This window comes from Rhipicephalus sanguineus, chromosome 2 (genome assembly GCF_013339695.2).
Source record: "Rhipicephalus sanguineus isolate Rsan-2018 chromosome 2, BIME_Rsan_1.4, whole genome shotgun sequence".
In the NCBI taxonomy this organism is placed as follows: Eukaryota; Metazoa; Arthropoda; class Arachnida; order Ixodida; family Ixodidae; genus Rhipicephalus; species Rhipicephalus sanguineus.
The window spans coordinates 86,723,663-86,738,720 of NC_051177.1; the positions used below are offsets into that span (position 1 = coordinate 86,723,663).

The 15,058-nt window shown below is 46.9% G+C and overlaps 1 protein-coding gene across 1 annotated transcript in view; it reads right to left on the reverse strand.

Moving 5' to 3' along the window:
* Positions 1-7,970, reverse strand: part of LOC119383298 (protein SGT1 homolog) — a 33,447-nt gene extending 25,477 nt beyond the window's left edge. Inside the window, exons 1-6 of the mRNA XM_037651366.2 lie at positions 7,817-7,970; positions 7,677-7,725; positions 6,777-6,867; positions 6,617-6,689; positions 6,485-6,555; positions 3,600-3,708 (exon numbers count right to left, since the gene is read on the reverse strand). Of these exons, the coding sequence (XP_037507294.1) occupies positions 3,600-3,708; positions 6,485-6,555; positions 6,617-6,689; positions 6,777-6,867; positions 7,677-7,725; positions 7,817-7,845 (422 nt within the window). The 5' untranslated portion in view covers positions 7,846-7,970. The remainder of the gene's footprint in view (positions 1-3,599; positions 3,709-6,484; positions 6,556-6,616; positions 6,690-6,776; positions 6,868-7,676; positions 7,726-7,816) is intronic.
* Between the last annotated feature and the right edge of the window lie 7,088 nt (positions 7,971-15,058).

The following is a 15,058-nucleotide window of genomic DNA, read 5'->3' on the forward strand; positions in this document are numbered from 1 at the left end:
ATAGTTTCCCCATTTGTACTGTATTACACAATAACGAAGTTCTCGTGATAGCGACATTTTAAGGCGACAGTGAGAAAGCTTGTTTCGCTGAATTTCCGATGGCAGCATCGGCTTCGTTGGTTGCAAGCGAAAAATCATCATCTTGTCCATGATCACACAAATCGAGAAAGATGCAAATAAAATACATAAAATCTTAGGTTCGAGCGAGAATCAAACCCAGGTGGTCTACGTGGCAAGCAGGTGTTCTACCACAGAGCCACGCTACTTGCTTGAAATTACTTCGGGGAAAAATACTAGTATATGAATGTCATGTAGTGGAAGGAGTCTCCTTGACGTGTGTAATATTGCGTGGCAGAGCGTAGAATCGCGCCAGGCATCAAAACATGTGAATTTCGCAACGAGTGGCTGTTTTAAAGGCCCTCCCATTGCTCAGACATATTTAATGATCAACTGCAAGAGCACAAAAAGTGAGTAGCTGCGTAGGTTCGCGTGTTGCCTTACGGACGTGTAGTGGGCCCTTTGCAGATTCGCAAAAGGAAGAATTATGGCGTAGTGGGCACATAACTGTACTTGCAGTAGGCATTCTACGACAGTTTGAAGCGGCCAATGTTACACGCGCAGTCTTTCGTTTCCTTACAGCACGGTTGCGGCATGCACCGAGAACCGAAGCCAGGTTAGCAATCGAGAAGGCGATGCACACAAGGCCCCGATTACGCTAGCACTGTCTACTCTTGAAGGCGAAGCTCAAGAGTAGACACTCACTCGGCGCAAAGTTTCGTTTACTGCCACGGCGTTGATGCTGGTTGTCTCAGCGTTCGATTTTGCTATGTTCAGGTTGCCTCGGGATTTCAACAGCAAGTGACCACGATGTTTCCTGTCAGGACCGGAACTAGTTGACTAACCTCTGGCTGCCAGCAAGCTGCCAGAAGTTTGAAAATCGAATGTTATGTGAGAAATAAAAAGTTTTTTGGCCCACTGCACCTGAATACGAGCTTGTCAGCCTAAATTTTTACTGGATTCGGATTGTACGTTTACCCGGATGGTACACTTATTTTTAGAGCGTTTTTCTGGAAACTTATCAACTAGATTGTTCCGCCGTAAGCATCAGAACACGAGGGAGGTTATGGAGGCCTTGTTCATCGGCAGAGAAGGTGAAAGGTGTACAAGCCATGCGTCGGTTGCCCTTAGCAAAAAGGAGGTGCAATTTCTTAATCGAAACTTGTCTTGACTGGAGCCGGATTCGGTGGAGTCACACATTTGTTTGTATGTGGGTCTTGTTTTGTATGTATGTTTTTTTGACGCACGCTGGCGTTCCACGTGCCCGGAGTAATTTGGTCATCACCTGGATGACTGATGCACACGCACAGTTGCTCGGTCGATAGCCGGTTGGCCTCTGTATGTATTTATTCGTGCCCTTCCTTCCAATAAACTTTAGTTGAGTCAGCGCTCGTGTCGTCACATCCTTGGTCTGCGTCTAGTCTTTTTATTGCGCTGTAGGCTGATCAAAAATGAACGAGGTTCTACTGTACTAGATATATCAAATAATTTTCGAAATATTTTTGAAATAGCAAGCACCGATGAAAAAACCTCAAACACTGGAAAAGAGAAGTTCAACTTTGTTCTAATCACCGAATTCTGAATATGTGTGTAGCCCAATGTTGTACGGGATTATCGACGCGGTACTGATCACAGGATGAAGGTGTTCTTGCTTTAAACTGTAGTGTCGCCGAAGCGACAGTCATCAATTCACTATCTTCATTACATTCATGATGATTTTGACTCGTGAATATTGTTTTATGTTTATTTATCAGTTTTATTTAAAAGCCGTTGACAAAGTGCCACCTTGAATATTGTAGTTACTGCTGTATTCCGACCTGCAGTTACAAAATATTTCTAAGGCTCTAGTTGCTGCCGTATACCTGTTTGCCTCGGCTTAAATAATATTTTTTATCAGTTAAAAGTAGGGGTGTGTGAATATTCGAACTTTCTCAAATAGCGTTTGCTATTCAATTCGATTCACACTGGGATTTTACTATTGTTAAGTATTAGAACTTCCGGAAAACAAATGTAATGGTTTCATTCACTAAAAATCAAATCACAGCACTTCTATATGATATTTTAAAACTATAGCATACTACCACATTGACGATCACATGAAAAAAAAAAAAAAAAAAAGACAAGCATACCGTAAAATGCCGAGCAAGCGGCCCCCTCCCTTTTTTGGGAGATCTGAAATGGGCGCCAGTGACCGAGCAAGCGACACAGCCAGACCGTTGGTCTGACATGAAATGCAGCAGGCACGGGACTTTTAAAGACGATAGTCTTTCTTGGGGAACTTAAACGCCGAAATTTTGGTCTGTCTTTCTGTCTGTCTGTCTTTCTGTTTGTCGGCACGTCCCTCGATTCAGCCACTCGGCCAAAGTTGAACCACTTGCCCAAGGGCCAGCCATCGTGAACGGCTGACTAGGTTCATACTTGTGTACATTGTTGATCAAAAACCAAACATTACGCATATCTGAGGCGCAACATCACTAGGTAAGTATTAGATGGTGTGTTCCTTTAACAGAAAATACATAGATACGCAATTTTAAAGACCTTGATGGTATGCGTTTAACGTTGAGACTTAAAAGATTGCCACAGCTGAAGCAATCAGCGGTCCAAGCCGAGCAAGCGCGAGCGCCAACAACAACCGTCTTCGTCGTCTTCTTTCGCAGGCATTCTTGCCTGCGCCCTACCATGTTACAAATCACTCCCCCGCGGAAAAGGAGCCATCCTGGCGACCTAAGGAACAGGTACAACTGGTGGGTCATAATGCGGCTTCAGTCGATCGACGTGAACAGTCTCGCGGCCGCGACGACGGCGGTTCGTAGATGATTGAACAGGCTCAATCATATAGTTAACTGGGGATGCTTGACGTAGGACACGGTAGGGGCCTTCGTACTTAAGCAGTAGCTTTGTGGAAAGGCCAGGAGCGGAGGAGGGAACGCGAAGCCACACCAACGTTTCAGGCGAATACGACTGAGGAGGCAGGTTTTCGTCGTGACGGTCCTCCTGGCCCTACTCGCCCTTTCTTAAGTTTCTTAAGGTGAGCTGAAAATGCGACTGCGCTGAAACTTGTCTTCCTCCGTGCCCTCTGCACAAGCTCATGTGTTTCGGTTTCGGTTTCAGTATTGCATTGTACGAATGACAGGGGGCGCCGCTCTGGCATTCCTGTTTTACCCAGGCGACGTGTAAAGTTTGTGGAGAGTACTCGTTGAGTGCGGACGTTTCTTGTCCTTCGGCGCATCGCGCCAAACAGGGTGTTCGGGCTGGCCGGCGTCCCCACCGGTCGCGTTGGTCACCGCCGGTCTTCGCCTGCCGCTGTGCCGGGACTACCAGCCCGCAACACAGCACTCATGTTTCCCGACGTATTGCCAGATGGCCCATATCTCACGCAGCGCCTCTTCTATCGTCTTTAGACGACATTTGCAGCGAAGCACGCAGATACGCGGCCAATTTTTTTTTCTCACGACTGCACTCTTCGCAGCTTTAACGAGGCAAGAAAGTAAACCATGGGGGGTTTAGTAGGCAAGCCTTGTAGTTGCCACAAGAAAACTTACCGAGTCTTTGCAGGTGCAGGTGGAGCCACAATAGCTTCCTTGGCTTTCTCAAGAAGCTTGATCTCAGTCGAGCACTTTTCGATCCACACTCCAAAATCTGAGTCAGACCCTGTAAACAAAGTTGCAGATTGCACAAATTGTAGTTCCAGCCCACGGTCCCCACTGCAGTACAACACCAGAATGCTAGCTGTAAAGTTTCACTCTCTGGCAAGAAAGGGATGACTATTTAAATTACTGCTTCAACCAAGTCCTTGGATTGTACCAGATTCCTCCCCATTTCCCAGTGAAGAATAGACTGTTGGGAGAGTTCGTAATTTAGTACGAGGGAAATTGCGCAAAAAACGTTGACAAAGGGAGAACAGAACAGCACAAGTGCATACTAACAGAAAATTTTATTGAAAACACGAAAAATATATAGGGCAAACCCACATGTGCGCGATTGTCAACAGTTACATAACGTAACTGTCGTCTCATTCTGTGCCCCTACCTTCCCACTGAAGGTAGGGGCACAGAATGCAATTAGAGTTGCAACTTGATTCTAGTAAAAACCCCTTGGTGGTTAGAATAAAAGGCCCACTACTCCAAACTTTTGGAAGAACAGAAAGCCTAGTTTCAGCTAATGTAAATTAGAGGGGCCACCATACGGGATTCGATGTTTGAAATATAAGCAATACCTAGAACAGCACATTCCACTGCACACCAGTCTCAAAACTTGAGAAAAAACTGCATAAGCCGAGCATGTTGAGAACAAACAGCTGAAGGCTGCATCAAGGAGTTGATAATCTTGAGATATTGTTTGAAGTGGAAAGTTAGATTTCCCATCGGCGGGCACTTGATGGTACATTTCCTGCATGAACTTCAGCCTTCACCAGCCAAACACTGCGCAATAATGTCAATAGTGTTCAGCCGAGGTTAGGTGCACGTAAATCTATGTACACTGGCCTCAAGCATTTTCACCTCATTTGAAACTGCGGCTGTCTCAGCCGAAATTCAATCCCGCGACGTTTGGGTCAGCAGTCAAGCACCATAACCACTAGACCACCGTGGCAGGTGCAAACTGCTTTTGTAGTTTAGTTGACTGTACAGATTTGAAATTAATTTTGTACAGTACACACATTCAAACAAAAAGCTGTCACATGGTGCACTTCAACTCTCTTATAGCACTGTCCTCATAGGCTACAAATTGCACCTACTTGGCAGTTTATATTAAATGAGACCACACATGAATGTGGATCTACATGTACTGGTACACCAACTCATTCATTTCAAAGATCCACTGTTTGCCCATTTTGACACAGGGAAGTGATCATACATACTAATATTTTATGACTGCTCATTCAAACACATGGACAATGGTAAGCATGTAAGCAGTCTCCAACTTGCAGTCTTTGAAGTTATTCTCGTTACTGATAATAGTGCTCTCAAGAGTGATGCAATAATGCTTCCATGAGTAAAATCTGCATATGCTGCCATAAGTTGTTGCAAGGCAAAGGCATGGACTTGCACTATTTGAAGCAATGATGAGTGGTGTCTCTACGCACCTACGAGATTGGTACTTTGAATTACCACTGGCACACTTTTAGGGAAATTCCTGTGCTACCAGCATGCTCAGTAATGGCTCTCGTGGTTACTGATCAAGTTCAATGTACACCTTTCTGACACTATTCAAACTCATTGAAGTTGCAGGATTTCAGCAGTCACTGTATGGCAGGTCCGAAGACATTGTGCCAGTAGAACAGCACTGTCACAAATCCACCGTGTTTGTGATATATCTACCTTCTTTTTACCTTTTACTTGCTGCTCTGACGATACTGGGATGCCTTGCATGCCTACCCTGGTACACACAACACGAAGGGGTTCGCTAATATCGGTTTTAGGTGCATTCTTATTTGGATAGTGTCAGAAAAATTCATCCCTTCATCTGACCACAACTACAAAGAAGGTAGGGCAGATTCGGGAAATGGATGTAGAAGAGCAGACTACGCAAATGGGGGAACGTGAAGTACATCTACATTGAACACCACACACAAACATTCTTCCCACAATACGTGTAGGAGGTACTCACGTGACGTCATCCACAAGGGGTGATAGCGCAGCAATCGTCATACTAGTGTCTGGTCGCGCGGCTGTTATCGTTGAACGACTACCAAGTTGCTAGGCTGCGCGTGTTGGTTTGGAATCTTTTCCCACGACACCAGGCTGTCAAATGACAGATCACTGAATACCACGACTGTTTACCAGATGTAGGCATTCACTGGCGCTGCCTGGCGGCCAGAGCTCTTTGAATACCTCCTATGTAGTAGGGAAACAGCAAGCCAAACAATGCTACGCATATCTTAGGTAATTGCCATTCGAGGAGGCTCCGTTTAAGTTCTTGCTACTCAGAATTATTTTCAAATTGACAGAGCACCAAGTCGGATGCATGGTGGGAGTCTCATAGAAAAGTGCAACTACAATGACATGATTAAATATTGCTCAAGTTGCCCTTGAGCAAGCTCTTGGCTAACAAATGACGAACAAGCTACAAATTTGGAAGGGGTTATGTCGCCACAGCATTGGTCCTTTGTCAGCAAATTTGAATATGCAGACATTCTTTTCCCACATAATTATCACTGTGCAGGTATAAAAATAGAGCAACACAAATGGCAAAGACAGCTAATTGTTCTTTTGCAGCACTATACTGAAACACCAGGACAAAAGACAGGATACGCATTTGCAAAAGACAGGATACGCATTTGCACAACCGAAGTGAACAAAATTACAAAATAAGTAACTACAGTTCTGATAAAAGCACGCCACGACATGATGTGCAAGCACTTCATGCATTAAGCTTTCTGCATATGCCTCGTGAAGTGCAATTTCTTTCATAGGACAAATAAGCTCACCGCCAAGGTGCAATCCTTCCTCCAGAACTTCTTTCGCCTTGTCATATTTGTCCAGGTGGAACAATGCTTGCCTGCAGAAAAATTAAACAATATTAACATCATTAGTAACAGCCAGCAAATGACATGACCTACCCTTTCCTCAGGAGAAGCTTGGCATTTTTCTCGCACCCATTCTCAAAAGCTTTGTCCACATCTGTGACTACACCTACAAAAAAAAAAACATCCATTCAATGCTTGACACTGACAAGGTGATACACAGGAATGCAGGTGCAAAACGACCTGAAATTCGTACCTTCCCAGTTTTCAAGTTTGAAATGGGTGTGAGACCTTTTTACGTAGACTTCACTGTTGTTGGGGTCTACTTCCGCTGCCTTGTTGTAAAGCTGCAAATGCATTTAAACAAACGTCAATGCACAGCCTGGTGCTTTTACATGCAGTACTAGGCAAAGCCAAGAAAGAATACAGGCTAATTGGGTACCTTAGCTAGATGCACGCATAGGTTACCGCACGAAGTGGTGTCACACGGCCCCCCCCCCCCCACCCCCCCCCCCCCAAAAAAAAACGAACACTACGTTAGGGCTCGCGGTTATCAATAGGTAATGTCGTTTCTACACGGCACACCAAAACCAATTTTCCCACAGGAATCCAGCAACATTAACGCCTGCGCACGCTTTTCGCACTACTTCGCTTGCTTTGACACATTAACAAGTCACGAACCATGCGCAACCTCTTCGGCTAGGAACAGGCACATAAGCGTTTATTCAATTTATTTCTTTTTGCTTTTCCTGTCCTGCGACAATAGTCAGTGGGCTAAAGTTGTGCTACGACTAATACGGCTATCCAGACAAGTCGGAATGGGTCCCTTGCACGCTTCATTAGCGCGGAACGAACTGAACGCATTGGAAACGCTGTCGAAATAAAATGCCAAGCCTCCAAGCTATCCACGTTTACACACATCTCGAAGTGACATCCGCCCACGAAATGTTAGTTAAAGCGCCCAGGATGCGCTACTGAACGTCCTACGACTCGCCAGGAAGTTGTGCGAGGCGCACACGCCTTGGGCAGCTCGGGCAGCGTGCGCCCCTAGCTACTCAGGACAGCGCGGTAATTTCAGCAAGAAAAATACTGCTCGAAACACCCACAAAGCTCACACAAGAGGCCACGGTGGTGGAATAAAAAAAGGCTGACTCACGTTCAGCGCTTCTGCGTAGTTTTCGTCGACGAAAGCGCTGTTCGCTTTGCTGCAAAGAACAAAAGCGTGTAAAAGTGCACACGAGAGCAACCACTACGTGATACATCAAGGAATAAGGCAGAAATTTGATGCGTCCTCACCTTATAACGTCGACAACTGTGTTAGCCATGCTTCAACTTCACAGACGCGCGGGTCAGGCTTGCTGGCAACGAATGCACGGCGATGCCACTCGCTGGGCTTTTTGCACACGACTGGTGACTGTCGATTCGAACGCACTGGCACTGGCCGGCGGCTCGCTAGGGTCGCTAGCGTCGCCACTAGTCTCGTGGTCTCGTGCGGTGGTGGGGTGGTGGTAGTAGTGATGCAGAACTATCGATGGTGCTATCGATACTATCGATAGCTGCATCACTATCGAACTATCGATGGTGAAAAATACTATCGATAGCGCTATCGATAGTAATAAATTCGATGCTACTATCGATAGTATAAAATCAACAGCGCGGAGTCACTGCACAATAAACTTGATTCCCCGCGCGCGTGGTACATAGTGTAGCCGGCGGGCAATAAAGTTGACATGATTGTGTTCTTAACCAGAGTGATTTGCTTACACATGATCATAAAGTCAAACCGTTCTGCTTTAGCGGAAAGGGAGCCTTTACATGTGGTGGGACTGCGCGGCTTCCAATTGATATTGCATTTTATGATTTCAAGATAAAAAATTATCAAGAACTTAATTGTAAGGTGTAACCGGTTGCTTTTGGATACGAATTTATTAATGGCTATATTCCGCCATTTTCACTGCGGAAATAATTTCTCTGCCAAAAATTGCTCATAATTTAAGCGAAGCTGGTAGTAGGCTATCGCAAATATTTTGGCAATATGGCCGGCCAGCAACCGCATCATTATTCACACCACTATCGATAGTATTGTCACGTGGCTGTGACAGTGAAGAATGCTGCAGCAAGACTGGGAAATACGGGGCTCTTTATTTGGGCGAACTTGTGCCCAGAAAATCAGAACTCAACATACAAGCGATACATGCTGCGCACTGATAGAGGCGGGAGCAGTCGTCAGCCGTTGAGTGATCTGATCATCGGTGGAACGCGTCGTCCTTTATACATCAGTCATCAAACCTTCCAGCGTTATCGCTGGTGCTCGCGTAAGCTCTCGAATAAACTTGACTATTCGCGTCCGGCGTGTAATCTTAACAGAATGATCTCAAACCATTGTGAAGCTTATCAAACATTACGGCGCGGTCTGCGTCAAACGTTGCTATCAGTCTTTTTGGGTGAAACCCGAATACATCAAAACGAAGCGATAAACACTCGTGGCAGTAATATTGCTACATTAATATTAACGATGGTACTACCGATTGCACTATCGATAGTGTGTCGATAGTAGCACTATCGATAGTTTGTTTCCACTATCGATAGTTTCAAAAAAACTATCGATACTATCGATAGTCAATTTACCGATAGTTCTGCATCACTAGGTGGTAGCCATGGTAGCGGCCGTAGCGGTGGTAGCATGGTAGATACTAGGTCTTGTGTTTTGTGCGCATGCGTGAGTTGTGAGAAAGAAAAACATGGGAATTTAAGTTTTTTTCTTTCCAACATATCTACGTAAAGCGGGGAACAACTCCGTTCGTCTTTAGTCAAGAATGTTGACGTTGGTAGCGCCGGCGTGCTACAGCGTACGGCACAGCGATGCCTTTTCCAACGCTAGTGCCTTTTTATGCTACGGGATCAGCCAGCCATGAGCGGTGGATGATAAGACTATGATACAATGAAGCACAACGCATCGCTACAAAAGACCGGCCTGGCCATAGGCTTGTGCAGGTTTCCCCTTCAGGGGGCGAGGGGGGGGGGAATGTTCGTCGCAGCGTCCCCCCCCCCCCCCGAGTCGCAGCGTGCCCCCCTCCCTATTATGTCAATGTGTGGGGCTGACTTTGCGCCCCCTGTCTTAAGTGAATGGGGGGGGGGGGGCGCCCCCCCCCCTGCAACCCCTGTGCGCACGCCTATAGGCCTGGCTGATAATTAACGTACTTATAATACAGGGGCGTAGCCAGAAATTTTTTTCGGGGGGGAGGGGGGGTTCAACCATACTTTATGTAAGTTCGTGCGTGCGTTTGTATGTGTGCGTGTATATATACGCAAGCAAAATTGAAAATTGGGGGGGGGGGGGGGGGAGTGCAACCTCCCATAACAGGGGCGTTAGCCAGGAGGGGGCGTTGAACCCCCCCCCCCCCTCCGGCTGACGTCCCTGTTATAATAGAAACCCTATTGATATGTTCGCTTCTCTTTCATTGAGGTAGAAAGAGCTAGGTGCATGGCTGTAAGTGTGGAGAGGGGTTCAGGAACAGCTATTTTTGCGAAAAATTAGAAAAAGTACTGTGATATATAAAGTAATAATAACAATGACTGGTGCTCTGTGTGCCAAAACCACGATATGATAATCAGGCACGCCGTAGCGGGGCACCACCTCGAGTTCTTGAACGTGCACCCAAATCTAATTGCACACGGGTTTGTTTTGCATTTCACCCCCATGGAAATGAGACCGCCGCCGTGGGCGGGTATCGAACCCGAGCCCTAGAGTGTGATGTAAAGTAGACCATAGAAACTATCACATAAGATGACAGACAATACGATATAATAGAGAGAGAGTGTGTGTGAGAGAGACAAAGCATAAAACTTAGCGGGATGCTAGCATACATTTTTCTTTTTTCACAAGAAGAGCACGCTTGAAGAATGCAGCAAGTTCACTTCACACCGTAAAGACATTCATATGAGAAATGGTCTTCACTGTCAAAAAATGCGCTACCTCTGTTTTTTTCTCCTCACACTTTCTTTAGAAGCCTACATGATTTGCCGGAACCGTGGCGCCGCAGACAGAATATGTGCCCTGACGGCCATTGCATATCGGCAAAACAGCTAAAACAATGTTCACGAATTAAACTCATTACATCTTACCTTAATCTTTAGGGCACATGTTCTTATCGGCAAGTACGTGGCATGCACCTGCATGCCACGAACCTCCGGTGGCCTCCGGGGAAGCTCGCAGCTGCGTATCCAGGGGGGACGTCCTAAACATCCCCGCTCCCCTCAGTTGATATTTCTGCGTCGCGCCGTCACCCTTCGTAAAAAACGTGGCCACCAGCAGCATTCCTCAAGTACAGTGCCTCAAGAGTATTTTTCGCGAGTACAACCACTGGTAGCTTAGAAGTAAAGCTAGCTCGCGAGCTTTCCGCATGAAAAGAGGAGGGGGAGGGGGGTTCGAGAGTTCGCCGTAGTAATTTTTTTCTCGTGAACACACTGGACTTCCCGCGGACATCCGTAGCCAGGAATCTTTTTCATCCATGGGGGGGTGGCTTGGTTACAGTGTAGCTTGGTGAAGGCCTTGACTATTTTAGAAAAACACCTATTTTTATTATTTATTTTCGCTAAAACAATCCCGTCCATCAGAATTTCGGGGTGGGGGCGAGCCCTTAGCCCAGCGCCCCCCCCCCCCCCCCCCCTTGGCTACGGGCCTGATAGAAGGGTATGGGTGCGTGCTAGGTGGTATAGAGTTACAGCTACCGAAGTTTTGCATATACAGTAACTCTAATTGGTACGGATCATGCATTAATTTGTAAACAGCGCAAGAAAAACTGTCTCAAAGAATAAAAGACACGAGACCAGCGCTGACTGCCAACAACATGTTTATCGGTGCCTGCACAAATATATATTCTTCAAAGTGGCGGTTCTACGGTTGCCATCTTGCAGGAGGACAACATTTGGGGGGGTGAAACTTCAAAACTTTTGCCGGGGCGCTGCACTGGATGAGGAGGGGACGACAAGCTTGCTGTCGCGGTTAGAAGAAATTCTCCCGACATCTCTCTCTCTCCTTCTCTGATGCCCCTCGCCCACGTGTCTCTGCCCCCTGCAGTGCCGCCAGTGCCGGTCCGTTTCGTGCGCTGCCACTTGCTCAAGAAATCCTGCTTGACTGGCCAGTTGCTTTCCGTGACATACGGTGCCAAAATGCGAGGATGGGTAACAAACTCTATCGCGGAGGTCACATCACAAGCGAACCACGAGACATCACATCCTTCTGTGTACTGTACATATATAAATAATCCCCCTCTGTCGCTGTCGTCTACTCCTCCTACCTCATTCACTGGTGGCCACTATTCAAATGTCACCTGCTTGAGCTATAGCGGTCATTATAAAAGCAGGTGCCCCCCTTCCCCCCAAATCAAATTTCTGCCTACGCCCCTGGATGCAGTGTAACCACGAGAGCGCCTTGTTGCATGGCGTGCTGCATTGGCAGTGAAGACAACCAAGAAGTCGCCTACCTGGCATAGCAATCCTCGGATTGAGCGGTGTGAACCTTCGGAGCACAGGAACTATGGATGGGCTGCACCCAGGGCTGGGCAAAGTTACTTTGAAATTGTATCGCGATACGATACAGGATACTCGGGCGAGAGGTATTTGAGATAGAGATACAAGATACTTCCGGAATTATTGTATCTGATACGATGCTTCCCCATTCCTATCTTAAGATACTTCGATACATTTGCAAATTTGCTATTATATATATATAAATGTATGTATGTTTGTATCCCAAAAGTTCTGTCTTTCTTGCTCAAAGCCCCCATATTAGTTTCATTCCTAAACAACTTATTGGGATTTTTTTTATTGCGTAAAGGGCCCCTAAACCACGCGTGTTCGAAGACGAGGGGGTGGTTCCTTTCTCGCTTTCACTACCCTTCATACAAGCGGTAGCCCCTCCTCGCCACTTATTTCACCATAAAGCCCGTGTAAAATTTCAGCACTAAGCGTTGGGCCTATCAGGATTTCGCGCTTGTAGGCTACACGCTGTTATCTCCATTAGCGCAGTCAGAAACGGACAAGACCAAGTGATAACAGTTCGTCGCGCACGATAGCCATGCGAGACAAGGAAGAACGGGTGGGCGACTGCATGGCAAAGCAGGGTAGGAGACAATCCACTACTGATATTCGTCGTATATGGACCAATCGACAGTTTGTACCTTAATTACGTCACGTGAATCGCCCTTCTGGTTTAGACATGACAGCCGTTTATACGCTACGCTATCAGTGGATTTTGCTTGACACTTTCGTAACTGATGAGTGCCGCTGTTCTACTTGCGGACCAGCTAGCGGGTTGCCATCCACTTACAAGAACGTCAATAAGAAGCGAAATTTTTTCTGACACATCGTGTATACATTGAGGACATAAAACTGCGATGGTTTTTCATATTCTACTTATCTGCTGGCGTATAAAGCGTTCGTTAGCAACATGTTCACTAACGTGAAATCATTTATCATTTCTTCTCCGAGAGAACCTGTGCCACCCAGAAACGTCTCAGGCGGACTTTAGTTACGCAAGGCGTCGCGGGATACCACTGCTATTCACACTGTTGTCATTAAGAGCTCCGATTACTTGGTAATTTGTGAAGTAAAAGAACTTTACGGTGATCTACAGAAGGAAAACTAATATATCTCAGTCAAATAGCAAGGCGGTTCTGCATCAAACAATCACAGTGAATAAGTGTACGGGGTGATTCACGTAACCACGCATAAAAAAAAAAAAGCTGACAACCACGACTGAATGAAACCAACGGCATATTGTTTAGCATCATGTGGCACTCATTCTGATATTTTTATATTGCGCTTGATTGGTTAATTAACTAAGGTCAATAATGCTACATTTTTAATATTCACTGTATAGGGCCAAGCGCGCTTCGACGCGTCGTAGAGAACATTCCAAAAGGACCGATCCAATTTGTCGTGGCTACGTCGTCCACTCCTGGTACGAACACGGCGCCGCGTGGCTGCTGGTCTCCGCGGGGCGCCAGCGCTAGCGGTGCGGCCCCGCGTCAAAGCTAATCGGCACAGGCCACGGCTAAAGCCCCTCCATCGCGCGTCTGCAGCCGGCGGAAAACGCATGGAGGGGCTTTAGCCACGGCCGGACTCCATTTCCTCGAGCGGAGGAGGGAGTCGAGTCCGGCCGTGCACAGGCGCACAAGAGCTTCTAGGTGGAGCTTCGTTTCGATTGAAAAGCGCGGGAGTGCGCCGTGCCTGTTTTGCCGTGAAGCAAACTCAAAGCGCCTGAGAAACCACAAAGCGTTGCAGGAAAGCGCGCTTCGCTCGGGCGCAACGTGTTGTGTAGTTACGGTATTTGAGAATTGAGCGGTCCCTCTTTTTTTCAATACCATTATACCAGTTTATTGTATACATCGTCGCAAACATCTAAGTATTGATTTTGCTTGGTTTACGGTGTTTAAGTCCGTGAAAGAATTTCGCCACTGAACGGCACTCCGAGAAGTTTCGACTACCGGGAAATATTTAACGTGCACTGAAATTACGTGCGCACGGGCGCTGTTTCATTATCTGTTCATGAAGATATAGTAACACCGGCTGAATATTCATCCCGCGACGTTGGTTTTGACGTCTCTTGACTTTCTTCAAAAGTATGAAATATCACGCAACATCGGGGCGTTTATAGTAGCATTCGGCCACAATTGTCCTACTTTCCGCAGAGGCCTGCATTGGTCCTCTTCTGTTCTGCTCTATTATTATACGAATAGCTTCGTTTGCTCCGTCCATCTAGCTTTTTATTGGGAATCAGGGGCGCCACTCTTTGTCGCCACCTGCTACGTGTCCATCCTTTTGCTTAGACGCGTAATTCGCTGTATACCTGCGCGAGATACTGTGGTCACCAGTTAAATGCCCTACCGTTGAAAAACGGCTTCTCCTTGTTTGAGGTTCGCATCTTCAGGATTCTTCTCCTTACTATCCCCTAACCATACGCAACGAACACAACATTTAATAACTTCTCAATGTATGACAAAATCCCAAGAGGACTGCGTCAGTGTCTTGACGTTCTTCACTGTTAGGAATGAGGTAGGCCCCAGATCTGGTGCGCAGCGTAGAATACGGGGTCGTTGTATCCCACCTCTGGAACCGCTGTTGGAACTCGGGTTGCGTGGCCGGTGCGAACACGGGTGTGCATCGTGCTCGGAGCAGTCAGGAAGGACAAGATGAAGGAGGAAATACTTTATGTACAGACTATTTACATGTTTTCGCTCTCAGTCTAAATGACTGCCAGCCCGACCACGTCGGCTGGTTCGACTCCGTTCGACTTTCTAACCACGGACGGGCGTCCATTGTCCTCTTGGCCCTCCGCCGGTTGCAGGTGTTGACTCCCCTCCATGTTCCCCGAACTGGGACGCGCGGGTATGAGTAGCACGTAGACGTTGGCTCCTCTCCATGTTCTCCGAACTGTTTGCGCAGCGCCGTCCACCGCCCCAGCGGAGAGAAGGGAAACCTCCGGTAGCTCGGACGGGTCGCTCTTGCTTGGTTTTCCCATTACACACTCAGTAA